Source organism: Stegodyphus dumicola, chromosome X2 (genome assembly GCF_044657685.1).
Source record: "Stegodyphus dumicola isolate Sdum_Otavi_A_Nest chromosome X2, ASM4465768v1".
In the NCBI taxonomy this organism is placed as follows: domain Eukaryota; kingdom Metazoa; phylum Arthropoda; class Arachnida; order Araneae; family Eresidae; genus Stegodyphus; species Stegodyphus dumicola.
In genome coordinates this window covers 79327229-79341649 of record NC_140781.1, presented here as the reverse complement: position 1 = coordinate 79341649, position 14421 = coordinate 79327229, and the positions used below count along the sequence as shown (strand labels likewise).

Below are 14421 nucleotides of genomic sequence, written 5' to 3'. Positions count from 1 at the left end.
TACTAATTTATTGCCAAAAAAACCATTAAGTCTAATACACAAGTTTTTTTTCCAGCTATTTCGTGATGCATATGTAACTTTGAGATGTCTTAAAATTCAATAAAGGAAAGTAATGCAGATGTAAGAAAAACATAAAATTTGAGCTTATTTTTAACATTGGAAATATTTTGAAAGAAAATGTTGTATATCTTTTAGAAAATCTAAGGTATTTTTCCTTAAAAAAAAAAAAAAAAAAAAAAAAAAAAAAAAAAAAACTTAATATTTAAAGTTACATAACTTCCCTTTCCCCACAAATAAATAAATGCAGCATATTTTGTTACAAGCAGTAGCTGTAGACATTTCACATAAAACATATGTTCTACATGTGTAATTATTTATAGTAATATTACAATCAAAATATTTAATATTTAGGAATACATAATTTTTGTATTTTGTATAAGACAAATATGTTCTATATGCATAATTATTTGGAAGAACTTTTAAGTAAATTATCTGCAACTTTTACATATATATCCTTTAAAATTTCACATGAAAATACATATTCTTACATAATCACTTGCAATAACCTTACAAGCAGAACACTAGTAATCTACAAATATTCCCTTTAGTAATTCACATTCAAAAATTACGATCTACTTACACTATTATTTCCTGTAATCTTTACAGATGTTTACATTGGTAAATCACATATGAAAAACATGTTATACTTACACGATAATTTCCTGTAACATTACAGATCAAAGATCTGTAACCTTTACAGGCATATGCTTCGGTAATCAACATACAAAAACTTTGTTATGCCTACAGAATAACTTCCTGTAACATTACATGTCAAACATCTGTAACCATTACAGGTATAATCTCTGTAAAGTTACTAAGAAAATTCCTGTTTTGATTACTCAAATAATGCATGGCATCCCAGTTTCCACGACTTTTCTTAGTAACTTTACAGATTTTTTTTACAGTGTATTTAAAAAAAGATTACCGAACTCAAAACGTTAGAAATTTGGCAACAGAGATGGAGCAATTCCACCACAGGCCGCAGAACCTTTCTTTTCTTCCCCAAAGTTGGTCTAAATCTGGTGACCAGTAGTGCTCATCTTACGCACTCCTTTACTTGAGTCCGACCATTTCCAAGCTACTTACGGCGCTTCAGATTAGCTACTTCAGACAGTTGTAGATGTGGAACACTAGGTGATCCGGATCACTTTGCTTTCGAATGCCCTCTCACGTCACCATTTCATTTAGAAAATCCAACTGAAGCACACTGTTCCGGGTGGTTAGCCACCCTCAAGAGAAGTAAGCTCGCATTTAATCAGATTCATCGAGTGATGGACATTTGTGCTCGTGAATTCTGTTGAACAAAAGTGGTGTCAACAGCAGGTACAGCAGGCAATTCTAAACTCAAAACTACAGAAGATCAGTAGCTTCCATAATTCTTACTTTACAAATTTGGTATCTTACTATATACGATAATGTTCAGCTACTCAAATTAGGACAATTTCAGACACTCTGATGGCAGGTCATTGTATCCATGTTACGTATACGCATGACAGCCATGTTTAGTGCAGTACAAGAATAACTTTGCTAGAACATGTTATCTCCTAGATGCAGAATACCACAATCAATGTCTGTCTATTTGTGTTTCAGTGTCGCTTCTATTCATTATTAATCTTTAAATTTTATTGTGTTTATTTAATTTGTGTATTGTATTCTGTGTATTTCAATTTACATATTTTCTTAGTGTATTGACCTGTTAAGTAGTAAGTGCGTTGTGTTATGTTTTCAAATAAGTTTGCGGTATAATATTAAATACTACATATATAGAGCTCTCGGCTAGTACCATGAAATATTGTGTGAAAATGCTTTGTTACGGTTTCTAGTATTGTGCAAAATGTAACAGTTTCTAACAAATATTGGTAGCCGCAGAGCCAACTTTCTGATGAGCACGTTGTATATTGATTGTTATTTTGTAGTATTCGCCATTTCATTTCAGTGTATGTACAGTATTCCATTAAGTGTGTTGTATAATTTATTTTCTATTAATGGGGAGTATAATAGTTTAGTGTTGTATAATGGTAAGTAAGTGTGATGTACTCGTATAATAGTAGTATTGAACCAGACTTTCTTGGTTGTAGAACTTTGTAAATATGTATTGAAATGTATTGTTGGATTTCATGTTTTGAATTCACTCAGCATTCTAGCTCTGCTAAAATATATTATCTTCCTAATTTTCACTGTGACTGCTTCCAAAGGTTATTGTCTAGTGTTCTTTTGATTAGTTTTAGCGTTACAGTACAGCGTCATGTGCAGAATTGTCTACTTTTCTGATACGAGCAGTGTATATGGTGTGTTTTACTTGTAGTATCAGCTTTACTATGTCAGTGTGTTGTTCAGTATTCTAGTAATATATTGCATAATATGTTTTTTTAGTAATGTGCGGAATAATAGTAAGTGTATAGTTGTATAATAGTAAGTCAATGTGATGTATAACTACAGGCTTGAAATTCCATTGTTAGTCTTCAGTTTTACTGCTTTTGTTTTACCCTAACCGGTTTTGTATCAATGCCGCTCTGTACTTCTAAGTATTTTTTCAAGTTTTGCAATCAAGAATGTCATATGTATTCACAGTAGTCCTTTGTATGCCCTATCTAGATGTGACTCTGTAATCTTTTTTTTTTTTTTTTTTTTTTTTTAAATTTAGACTAAATAATCCCGTTACGGCTTCTGCATTCTGCAGGGCTCAATAACCTTTAGACTCAATAGCCCCGTTATAATTAGATGCCGTTACGGCTTCTGCAGGGCGGACGTCATACTGCAAGGGCTTGTTACCGGTCAGTAATCCTCCTTAGCAGTGTAAAAAAACAGTAGTCTTGTAGAATTAGGATAAAGGTTTCATATACACAAAAACCAACATATTGCTTTTGAAGCATTTCTATATTTGTTTCATACATAAAGAAAAATTAAGACACAAGGAACTAAAAGCCGTTGATTCGAATTAGAGATGCGTGTTTCGCAGGCGAAGTTAAGCATTTTACATTTTTTATTAGCCGTTTCTTTGTGAAATGAAAACCTAAAATGTTAGTCAGAAGATATTTTGAAAGTTTCTCCATTCGAATCAATAACAAGCTTTTTATTTCGCATTGAAGGAATTCTTATTTGCAGAACAAATACTATGCTTATAAAGCGGTATGTTTTGTAATCATCAAATAACGTCCAAACTCTTGGTAGACTCTTCGATAAACAAATTATCGAAAAGTCTAAAATAATAGCTAAAAATTGAGAAGGGTGTAAAAGATCCTTTTACCTTAAAGTTAAGAAGAGCAGAAGGCACATCGGGTGCTTACAGCCCAGCCAGCACTGGTAACAATCAAAGTAACACTCAAAGTAAATTAACAGTCAAATGCTAAATTTAAATACAAATAAACTAGTAGCCGAAGGATACACAAATCAGTTTAACGCGAAGTTGGCTTACACCTAAACGGCATAGAGATTCAGTATCGGCAGTTATAATGCAATGCAGAAGACTGCAAATCTTATCTAAGTTAGCGACTTAGTAACGTGGCCTAGTGAAGCAGAACACGCTTTGTATTACAGCCTAAAACCTCATCTTAAATAAACGCGAGCTAATTTTCATTCTGGCATAGAAACGGAAGGAAGAAGTGACAGTAAGGATCTAAACTATAGAATAATCGTTTAATTAACGTAAAAGACATGAGTAGATGCTCAGATCAGCTGGTAGCCCAATTACTTTAATATTTCTTGATAAAATTTATATGCAAAGAGGAGCATAATTTTTACAAGTGGCAGTCAAGTTGTTTTTAAACTGCTTGGAGTCTGTACGTAAGAAACGTTATATATCGGTGATATTACAATTTACACAACATTGCCGAGTGATAATCTAATTGATTGCCTGGTTATTTCAATATGGCAAATCACTCCAGGGCTATCTGCTTAAGGAAATGGATGCCTTCACGGAGGACGTTTTATGCAAACTTCGCTCGTATTAACTTTATACACGGGGAAAAACACGAAAACCAAACATGCAGCCAGCCCGTTCCCCTGGGATCGAACTCGGAACGAATTACTAGCAGATAACTTAATTAAATGCAATTGAATCTTCCCTCAGGAAATTCGAACAAACTGATTTCATCACAAATGTGAAATAAGTTGGATGGCCAAGCTTTCAGCTAAGCGAAGGAAATATGCAAACTATTCACCACGTATCAGCAGGTATTTAGAACACTATTTGTTTTTATGAAAGCAAATTCCAGGATATATTTAATTTGCTAGTTGAAAGCTCGATAAGATAACTTTATCGTGATTTTTTTTTTTTTTTCTTTGATTTACAAAAACGCAAAAATTTATGGTCCTTTCTGTCTCTAAGGATAAATTCTAACGTATTCTAGTTACTGTAACATCCGTAGTCCCTTGTTCATCGAACAGTATAATATACACGGTCAGAAATTATCTCATCAAATTCTAATCTCAGTGTAATTCAAGTAATCAAATACTTAAACTACCCGTTAAATTGAAACGTGCTAATAAAAACAGCTCCCGTAAGAGTGAATTTTTATTATTAAAAGTAAACAGCCCCAAACGCCTATCCTGCACAAAAATAGGTTAGTAAAAATCAAACACTAATATTAAATAAACAAACAAAATTTTAACCCCGAACCTACATACTCATTCCTTCTTTTTCCTTAAGATCACATGCGATTCAAATGGAGAGGATGGATAATTTTATGCACCTCTTTTCCTCTTCAATTTGAATTAAATGAGTGAACGAAGAGTGTTTGGAGAAGACAACATCAATTAAATCTGACTTTCATTTGGACGTTATTTTCAAAACCGGCGTGATTGTTTCCCAGTTATTAGCAGTAGCAGCCGCGGGGTTAAATGGGGATGCGTAACATTTATGCCCTGGTGTGTTTGCGTGCAGCTAACTCAACGAGCCAAAAAAGAAAATTTCTGAAACAGCCGATTTCCGTCCACAAATATCCTTGGCACTGTTTAAACTCGTAAGAGTGAAAAAATGAAACTAATAAATGCATTTCCTCATTTTTCCTAAGTGAGTCACCTTTCTAAGTGTTAATATATTTTCCCCCAGCCTTACCTCCTATTGTTTATCTACATTAAGATATTATTTCCTGTTCAGACATTTTAGCGTTTAAATACTACTTAACACGAAGGGTTAAGAAGGGTCTGCTTGTGCGAAATTCAAAGCTTTTATTTTCTTACATGAACATTTAATTGCCGATTTCGTGAGTTTTTCAAATAACGGAAATGGATGCGTAGCTGAAGTTTTCGAATTATACAATACTGTAATAAATAAAAAGAAATCACCAAATCCTTTCTGCTTGGAATTAAGCAATTATTAAATTTAATTTAAGATTTTGACAAATAACTGCAATCAAAACGACCACTGAAATGCAAATACAATAAAATTAAGAATTGAATAAATAACTGCACTCAAAACAAACAAATGAAAGGCAAGTAAAGTCTTAATCAAAATTACATTCTTTCTTCCGAACTAAAGAGAAAAGGATAATTTGTGAAGATGCTTGAAAAATAAGGAAGTTTCTGAAGTACTGAATTTGGTCTTCAGTGCATAGCCACATCGTTATTATAAACTGTTGAATGACAAATGACTGTAGCGTGATACAGGAAGTTAAAGCTATGTTCTGTCAGTTATTAACCATAAATATATTATTCTGCAATAAAGCGAAATTTGAAGAATTTGAAGAATTTTTAAAAGGATCAGATTAGAAGCCAAAAGGGAAAGGAAAGTGCATGTAAAGTGAAACTGCAAAAGGCGAAACTCGGTTTGGTTTACTGCAAATACTAGTCAATATTCTAGACAGCCTGACGTTTGTTTGTCCGTGATCTAGAAAATACCAGAAACTTGCAATTCCAGAAAGTACCTTTCAGCACCAGAACACTAAGTAAATGCAAAAATGTAAAACAAGTAAAAGGATTTACTTGAAATCCAGCTGGAACTTTCAAAAATAAAAGAATTAACTTTTGCTACTTGCGCATAGTCAGACACACAGATTCAAAGTATTTACAAAGTTTAATTTTGATGCTTAACAACTTAGCTTCTCTATTTTACGCTTTCCAGCTAAATTTTGAAGCAAACTCACTGGCTCGTAGCAACAGCGCTAAAGGCAGGCAATAACACAGGATTTTTTCCCACAGCGGTCTGAGGTTGCCATTCATTTTTCTCATATTAAAGATCCTCTCGCTTATTTAAAACCCACTTTGTCGAGTCATTAGGTTTTATTTCAGAGCAGGAAATGTGAAAAATGTGCAGTGCCGAATTCGAACTCCGCACTTCCCGATTTCTAACCGGACGTGGTTCCAATTACATGACGTGGGCATGAGATAAGGAAGGAAAAAAAATTCTTGAACTTTATTTACATATTACCGTTGTATAGAAAAAGTAGCAGTAGTGGAAGAAAGATATTAATTTAAGAATAACGAATTGTTAACTAACTAAACAATCAAATCTTTTCAGGGATACTATCGAGTTAAACAGTTCCCTGTAGCTTAATTTACATCGCAAATGTGAGCAATTTCAATTTAAAAAAAACTATTAATTTCAAGAAAATAGTTAAATTTGTAAAAAAATATTCTTTATTTAACAAAGAAAGTATAAAAAACGGTTAAATAGGAGAAATAATTGAGTTAAATCAGGAAATGAAAAATGAAGAAGAAACCTTTTTGAAAAGGGTTTTAAAATATTTATTAGAGCATTAAGAGGAAAACTATCTATTATTTAACTTCGAAAGCTAAAGTTAATGATTCTTTAAATAGTATTTATCTCTTACTGCATTCATCTTTTACAAATATACAAGCTTCATCCATTATGCTTACGAAGTAAAATCGTATTAACCGTCTCAGATTAAACAAGGAATCTTACCTTATCCAGAGAATGAAAGTGTGAATCACTTGTGTCAGCAAGCATAATTCAGTCTGAGCTCTGATACTGAAAATAAAAAAGAACTAAGTAAATTGCAATGAATATAATATTGTAGCCGATAATGCATATTAAAGCTCTTTCCGTTTTTGTTTTGTACGTTCTTTGAAGTAGTATCAAACAGTACTAGTATAGTAGAAGTAATATTTCTACTAGTATAGTAGAAGTAGTATTTTCTTGGAGACATTACACACACTGGCCAATGAATTAGAAACCTTTGCGAGTTTCATTTGAATGCGGGCTAGGGATGAAGTATGCAATTTTTTATGACGTGGGTTACACGTGGTTAGAATGCTAGTATACGTAAGATGTAAGAGTGCTTTTCACGATGAATAAAGTAAAATGACTGAAATTTCACCATTTGAAAAAGGGCTATTTCTTGATGCCTGTTTAGTAGGGGCCTCAATTTCGAAGACAGCGAATCTCACTGGGTTCTCAAACGCTATCATATCAAAGGTATTCAAAAGTTGGAATAACCCACAGTCCTTCTCTAGAAGACGTAACTGCGGTTCGAGGACTTTTTTCCAAGATAGTCATCGGTGTTGTCTTCAACGAATTGTCGGAAAAACAGGGGCTCAACTGTTTTTCAACTAACACAGGTTGTCAACCAAGGCCTTTCTCAACTGATTTTATGTCAATCTATGCGTAGAGAATTGTAGAGGATAAGAAAGCATAGTCGAGCGCCTGTGAGAAAACCACTTATTTCTGCCCGACATGCAAGAATTCGTTTGCAGTGGTGTCGGGAAAGAAGACACTGGACATCTGAGGATTGGAAACGGGTAATGTGGTCAGATGAATCACACTACACCTTATTTTGCACTGATGAAAGACGTCGAATTTGGAGAGTACCCATGAAGCCATGAATCCATTTGCCTTACTCACACTGTGCAAGGATATAGTGGGAGTATCATGATATTGGGCATGTTCTGCTGGCATGGAAGCGGTTCCCTGGTGTTCCTTGAGGGTAAACAGCCATGATAGATACCTAGATTTATACTGGCAGATCAAGTGCAAGCTGCAATGCTGCATTTTTAGCCTGATGGCGATGGATACTTCAAGGACGATAATGGAACTATACATTGTGCCAGAATGGTTCAAGATTGGTTCGCTGAACATTAGTCTGACTTCCAACACCTTCTTGGCCACCGCATAGTACGGATCTTAACCCCATACAAAATGTATGGGATATGCTGAAAAGACGTATCCGACAGCACTCTCCTTTTCCATCTAATTTACAAGATGTTAAAAGCTGCATAGCCAAGGCATGGTATTCTTCGGACGTAAATGCACTCCAGAAGCATGTAGATTGGATGCCCAAACGAATCAGATCAGTTGTTTGTGCAAAACACAGTCCAGTAAAATATTTATCTTGGGTTTCTAATTCATTGGCCAGAGTGTGGAGGTTTGTAATTTGACGCCAGTAGCCTAATTTTCAATTGTCTCGACACTGCATATACCTTTATCTATTAAGGATATGCATATTTAGCACGTATTTTGAAATAAGAGATCTAGAACAGCTGCGTAATTATTAATAGTCTTAAATTCAATAAACTATTTGTGATGAAGTTTGAAACATGTGAGAATAAGCAATGCATGTATTACACAGATAAAATTTGTAGAATAATATTTTAAAAAAATATGAATTCGTAATTTGAAAATTTTAACAATGAACAAAATTAAGCGTTCGCTATTTGAAGACTTAATAAATGTAATTTTAAAACGAGGAGTCCATCGGACGATTGTTAGGTCTAATTTTAATAATAAAATTAATAAAATATGAGAAATACTGTTAGTATTAATTTGACAGTGACACGGAGACAGGAAGCAAGCTAACGCCATTACTAAATTAATATCTTTCAACAAGCTGGATGCAGGATTCCCATAAATCGTGAATTTGCAGAAAAATGACAACATCTGCAAAACGTAATAATGTGAAGCACGTCTTTCCCTAAATTAGTAGGGCTGATTTAAATACATAATCAAACTTTTTTTAAACCCCCAGTGCTTTGAAACATAATTTTTCAGTTTATTATTTTATATAAAGAAAAGAAGTGACTGCAAATGACCTGTTAAAAATAGGCTCTAAAAGCCATTAATTGATTAATTAAAGATGATGGCCATTCTTATAATATAGAATTTATTTTTCAATAGGTCATTTTTGCTTCAGTTACAGCTCAAAAGCATGTGAATGATTACGATAAAAATTAAGTTAAAAATTTGTTTCCTAAGTCTGAACCCTGGTAGCTCAACCCGGGTTTGAAATAATGTTGATGGACTGGCTGTATGATTGTTTTGCCAATTTTTCTTATATAAAAGTGAACTTTACCCAGTTTTTATTAGCAAATTTTCCACGAAAGCATCCTTTAGGTAGATATCCCTAGAGTGTTTCGTCCTAATTAAAGAAATAAACCTAAGTTTGCATTAACAGTCTAAGAGTTATTTTTATTTCATAGTCATTTACACTCTCCTTTCTGATTCAGCTCACTTTAACAGAGTGTAAATTTTAAACAGAAAAACTCATAAATATCTGAAACATCTAAAACCACAGCTCAACCATATATTCGGAAAATCTTGATAATTTTTTCCTGTAGAAAAATAAGCATTTTTATAAAGCAGAACCTTACCATACTTTGTTTCAACCAGACTTTTGTTCTCTTTCCTCTTCCTGTGAACACACAAGTTTTTCTATCTCATAAAAATAGCCTTATATATTTAGTTTTAATAAATAGTAAAAATAAATTTTGCTACTTTATTTAGTTGTAAAATTCGCATTTGCCTGAGTAGATATTAAAACTAAACATATAAATCTGCTTCTTACGGTACTAAAATTAAAAAAAGAAGTTGTCATATTTGATTAACCGTTACATATTGTAAGACCAAAAAGTACCTTGCCTGGAGAAGGAAAAAGAATTAGCGAAAATACTCATGAAATCCTGCTGCGAAATCTTGATCAATTTGCGAGTCTCAACAGTCTTGGCTTTTAATTTTTTAATCCCTAGAAAATTTAATATTATTTATAAATAACTTATTTCCACTTATGTGGTAAATTAGGATTTTCCCCGCCAATCTGCGCAAAAGAAATACAGCGTCTTGATATGGGAATTTAATTGGTCTCATCTGAAGGAAAACATGCCAATGTAAATTTTAAAATTATGCCTAATTTTAAAAGTTCGGTTGATGCTGTATGGTCACAAAATGAAATATCAAAAGAGTATTTAAGAATTTGTAAATAAAATCTTGAATTTATTTTTTGTTCATGCATGTGTTTTGATTAAAATTTACAGAATATACTAACATTAAACAAGATCAATAATTACTTTGAAAAAGAAAGAACTTTATTACAAAGTGTAACCGAGTGATGATACCTAGTCTAGATGCTACCTTAGCATTTAGTGTTCACATTAGTAATTTCATTTGGCTTCAATATGTCATACATTGCATTTTTATTCTCTTTTACAGGAGCAAACTAAATTAGAGAAATTTTGGTCAATTATAAGTTTACAAGTGAGTTCAGATTCAAAAACGGTGACATGTCAAGTAAAGACTGCTAAACTTTACGCATCAGGTTGACAAGCAGAAATGATGTAAATGTTGAGAAAACGCGAGAGACTACTAACGTAGGTTGTCGGAAGACCTTTTTGTAAACTTTTGAAGAGATTCTTTCCATTCGACAATTCTTGTGTAAAAACAAGTCTCATTCACGCTAGTCAGTGTTCTCGTTGCTTAATGCAATTTTTAATGAAGTATAGTTTTTTTAATGAGTCACTGATAAAGATAAGATGTAAAAAATATGTTACAGCTTTGAAACCATTCCATGTTGCACAACTGTTTCCATGTTTCCAGCAATGATCAAAGCTTTCAGAAAAGGGTATCAATGTTGATGAAGAACATTTTGAAAAGGAATAAAATATGTAAGTGTTATTCCAGCTATTTTTGTGTGCCTCTCATATGTAAATAGCTAGAGTACGGGCTAGCATGTTACTGATTCAAGTTTGTTGCGATTGTATATGATTGTACACTTTGATGCGGCAACCTTGTAAATCGCTGTGTAACAGTATGAATGTAGAATGTATCAGCCACCTCAAGAATACGAAGTGAGAAAGTTGTCGATTAGATGCAAGAATGTTGATTTAAGCAGCTCACTGTCTTCGAGAAAGGCTTTATCATTGACCTGAAAACAGAATAGTGTTTGGCATACTGTACAGCTCGCATATGGATCTTTCTGATTATATTGTCCGATGTGCCGGAAGCAGTAGATATGCAAAGGAACTCTATACGGCGAACCTGCTCCGAACAGAGCAGGAAGACGATTAGCATGAAGAATTTAGCGAACGTGCCAGATACGTAGGGGTGATACGGAACCTAGTCCATTACAGAAGCACATGCAGCGATTTATGTGTGCCAATGAACTATTACCAGGCATCTGGGGCCTGCAATTGTCAGCATGCAAAGTTTGCATGCGCTATACTTCGACATCAGCGGGTACTTTCGCATTGGTGCCAGATCAGAGTTATCAGGAAAGCCACAAAATCACTGTTCGGTATGATGCTTTGACGTGAATGCCTGACGTTTCAGTGACAGATGATAATCGTATCCATTTGCGAAGGTAATTCAGTTGGAGGCATAAATTTTGACTCAGCGCGAGAGACACACTTTTTTCCATTGCAGAAATTAGGATCTGAAGAACCATAGATTACGGTAATTGATCTCGTCTAGTAATCATAACATCTAACTTTGATAGCCGAACGATATGGACGAGGTTCGAAAGTTTCATTTAATTCCATTCCTGGGCGTTATTTCGGGTGTGACTGTTTAGCGGGAAAATGCTTGTTTTGCTTGGAACTGACATATCTTCTATCCAGGTATTTCCATGGCCTGATAGCTCTTCAAATGGGTCTCTTATAAAGCAAGTGTAGGATCAGTTGAAAACTTCAGCTGACACTTTACCTCAGTAACGAAATTTTGGAGCACAAATTAGCACATATGTTACCCGTCTGTCACAGGACATGGACATCATCGGGAGTCTGACTCTATGCTGGAACCGAAATGGAACTTGTACGAAGTTACATGAGACGCGTATTAAGAAAATGACCGGAATGAGTACCGTAGATTTCTATGCAATTGTCCAGCTGCTTTTTTTTTAATGTATGTAGCATATTCATTTCTATAATTACATCAATGAAGTGTCATTACAATTGCAACCCAACCAGGATAGTAGTTAGCAACGCTGACTGCCGTACCGAAGGGACCGGGTTCGAAAGCCGGAGGAGTCATGGATGTGTGTAGATGTATAGTGTCTGTGTGACATGGGGCACTCTAAATATGCAGCGAGCTGAAAGTCTTCTCTAGAATTTGGGGTAGACGAAGAGGGTTGGGAGACCGTCGGAATCTCCCTGGGGTGCTCGTCATCAAAATTGGGGGCGGTACTGAGCCTGTATGGGGCTCAGGGGTCTTACCAAAGACGGGAGCAATCTTTCTTGCCACGATGAATTTCGTGGGCTTGTTCCGACGTTACTGTCGAATAAGTGAAATAAGTTACAACTACAACAATAACATCATTACAGTTAGATGCTTCCTTATTTAGGCACTAATTTCAAAGTTCATGAGTATATTACGGAACAAATAATAAGTATTGATTCTTTCATCTGATACCTAAAGAAGACGGTGAAGAGAGTTTGCTTTAAATATCAAAGTACACTGTCCTCCAAAAGTTAAGGAACAGCAGGAATTTTGTGTCTAATTTGAGAATGAAGCAACATAGAAACAAGAAATCTACAAGACATGTTCACTAAACAGTTCTTTAATGACTGCGACATAGAATGTTCTAACACAAACATGAATTTCAACACAAACATGAATTTCAACACAAACATGAATTGCAACCAAACATTGCACTCTTGGCAGAGAAATCCAGTCATGGAGAAACAGTATATGACATATATCACAGTTTTTTGAGGAATATGGGGTGGTAACATTACATAAATGGGTTTTGATAAGGAATGTGTCCAGCCCTAGCTGCAGTACATTGGCGGCAGTGACCTCCCATGCTGTCAACTAATTTGTCGATCAGTGAAATGGGAAGCAACGACCAGACACGGAGTAATCCTTGTTCAAGCTCATCTAACGACCTTTGAGGAGAACTTAGGACAGCAACCTTTCCCCAAAGGAAATCCCAAAGATGCTGTATCGGATTCAGGTCTGGAGATTGAGCTGGCCTTTCCATCCGCTCCATACCGTGACCTTCAAGATATTCTTCAGCAATATGAGCTCGGTGCGGTCGCGCATTGTCGTCCATCAGAAGAAATCCAGGACCAATAGCAGCGGCATATAGACGGATATATTGCTCAAAGATCTCGTCTCGATATCTCACACCTATCAAAGTCTTCCTCGGAACGCATGCAGGTCAGTGTGACCACCGAGAGAAATCTCAGCCCAAACTATTGTTCCACCACCTCTGTAACCGTGTCTTTCCAAAGTGTGAGATTGTCTGTATCTGGTACGTTGTTCCCTCCAGATCAGCTGACGACCTGAATCACTCTCCAATGTGAAGCTGGACTCTTCTGTGAAGAGAACAGAAGCCCATTGTTGAGTGGTCCAGGAGACGTGTTCTCCTGCGCAGCATAAACGGGCGGCTCTGTGTCCTCGGCGCAAGAGAAAATAAGCAACTGGCCGTCTAACATACAGTCCTGTATTGTGCAGGCATCTACGCACTGTAGTAGCTGAGATTCTTTTCCTGTGACCACTAAATGATCTGCCATGAGTTCAGGAACTGTAATGTCTCTCCTCCTTCTGGTCGAAAGAGCTAAATTACGGTCTCCTGCAGGTGTTTTAACTCTAGATCAGCCTGGAGCACGTCTTCTAAACACAGAATTCTCGGATTAAAACTGATTCCATAGTCGGTGGACCCCACTACGAGAGACATTGAGACGTCTAGCAGCATCAGCTTGTGACATCCCCATTTCCATCCACCCGATCGCTCGGTCACCTCAACGAATCAGGCAAACACCTTCTTCTGGACACTAATAGACTCTCCTGGATATTGTCAACGAAACTGCTAATAGCAATTGAAGATCAACACTAGCGAACAAAACTTACAGTTTTTGAATTTTTCTCCGACTCCTATACAAGTATTCATTTCTATAAAATAAATGTGGTAGCATTGTTTTTGCATACATTTTCTTAAACTTCGTTACTGTCATGCATATAAATTGTGAATTTAAACGTTGCTGACATTTTTGTAATGTTCCTTAACTTTTGGAGGACAGTGTATTTAAATGTAGGATCGTCATTTTTCTTTTCCCCTTTTTTTAAATAAAAATTTCTTTAAGAACAGGTTGTAAAAACACGTGAATAAAAATATCTCGGTTTCTCAAAAGTAATAAGAAACTTTATTAGCATATTACGGAAAAGATTTTTGGAAGTGCTTTTTTATTTTGTAGAAT

The 14421-nt window shown here is 35.1% G+C and overlaps 1 protein-coding gene across 1 annotated transcript in view; it reads right to left on the bottom strand.

Annotated features, from left to right (window-relative positions):
- Positions 1-14421, bottom strand: part of LOC118198612 (uncharacterized) — a 161205-nt gene that overhangs the window by 99944 nt on the left and 46840 nt on the right. Inside the window, exon 2 of the mRNA XM_085809779.1 lies at positions 6923-6988. Within this exon, the coding sequence (XP_085665905.1) occupies positions 6923-6967 (45 nt within the window). The 5' untranslated portion in view covers positions 6968-6988. The remainder of the gene's footprint in view (positions 1-6922; positions 6989-14421) is intronic.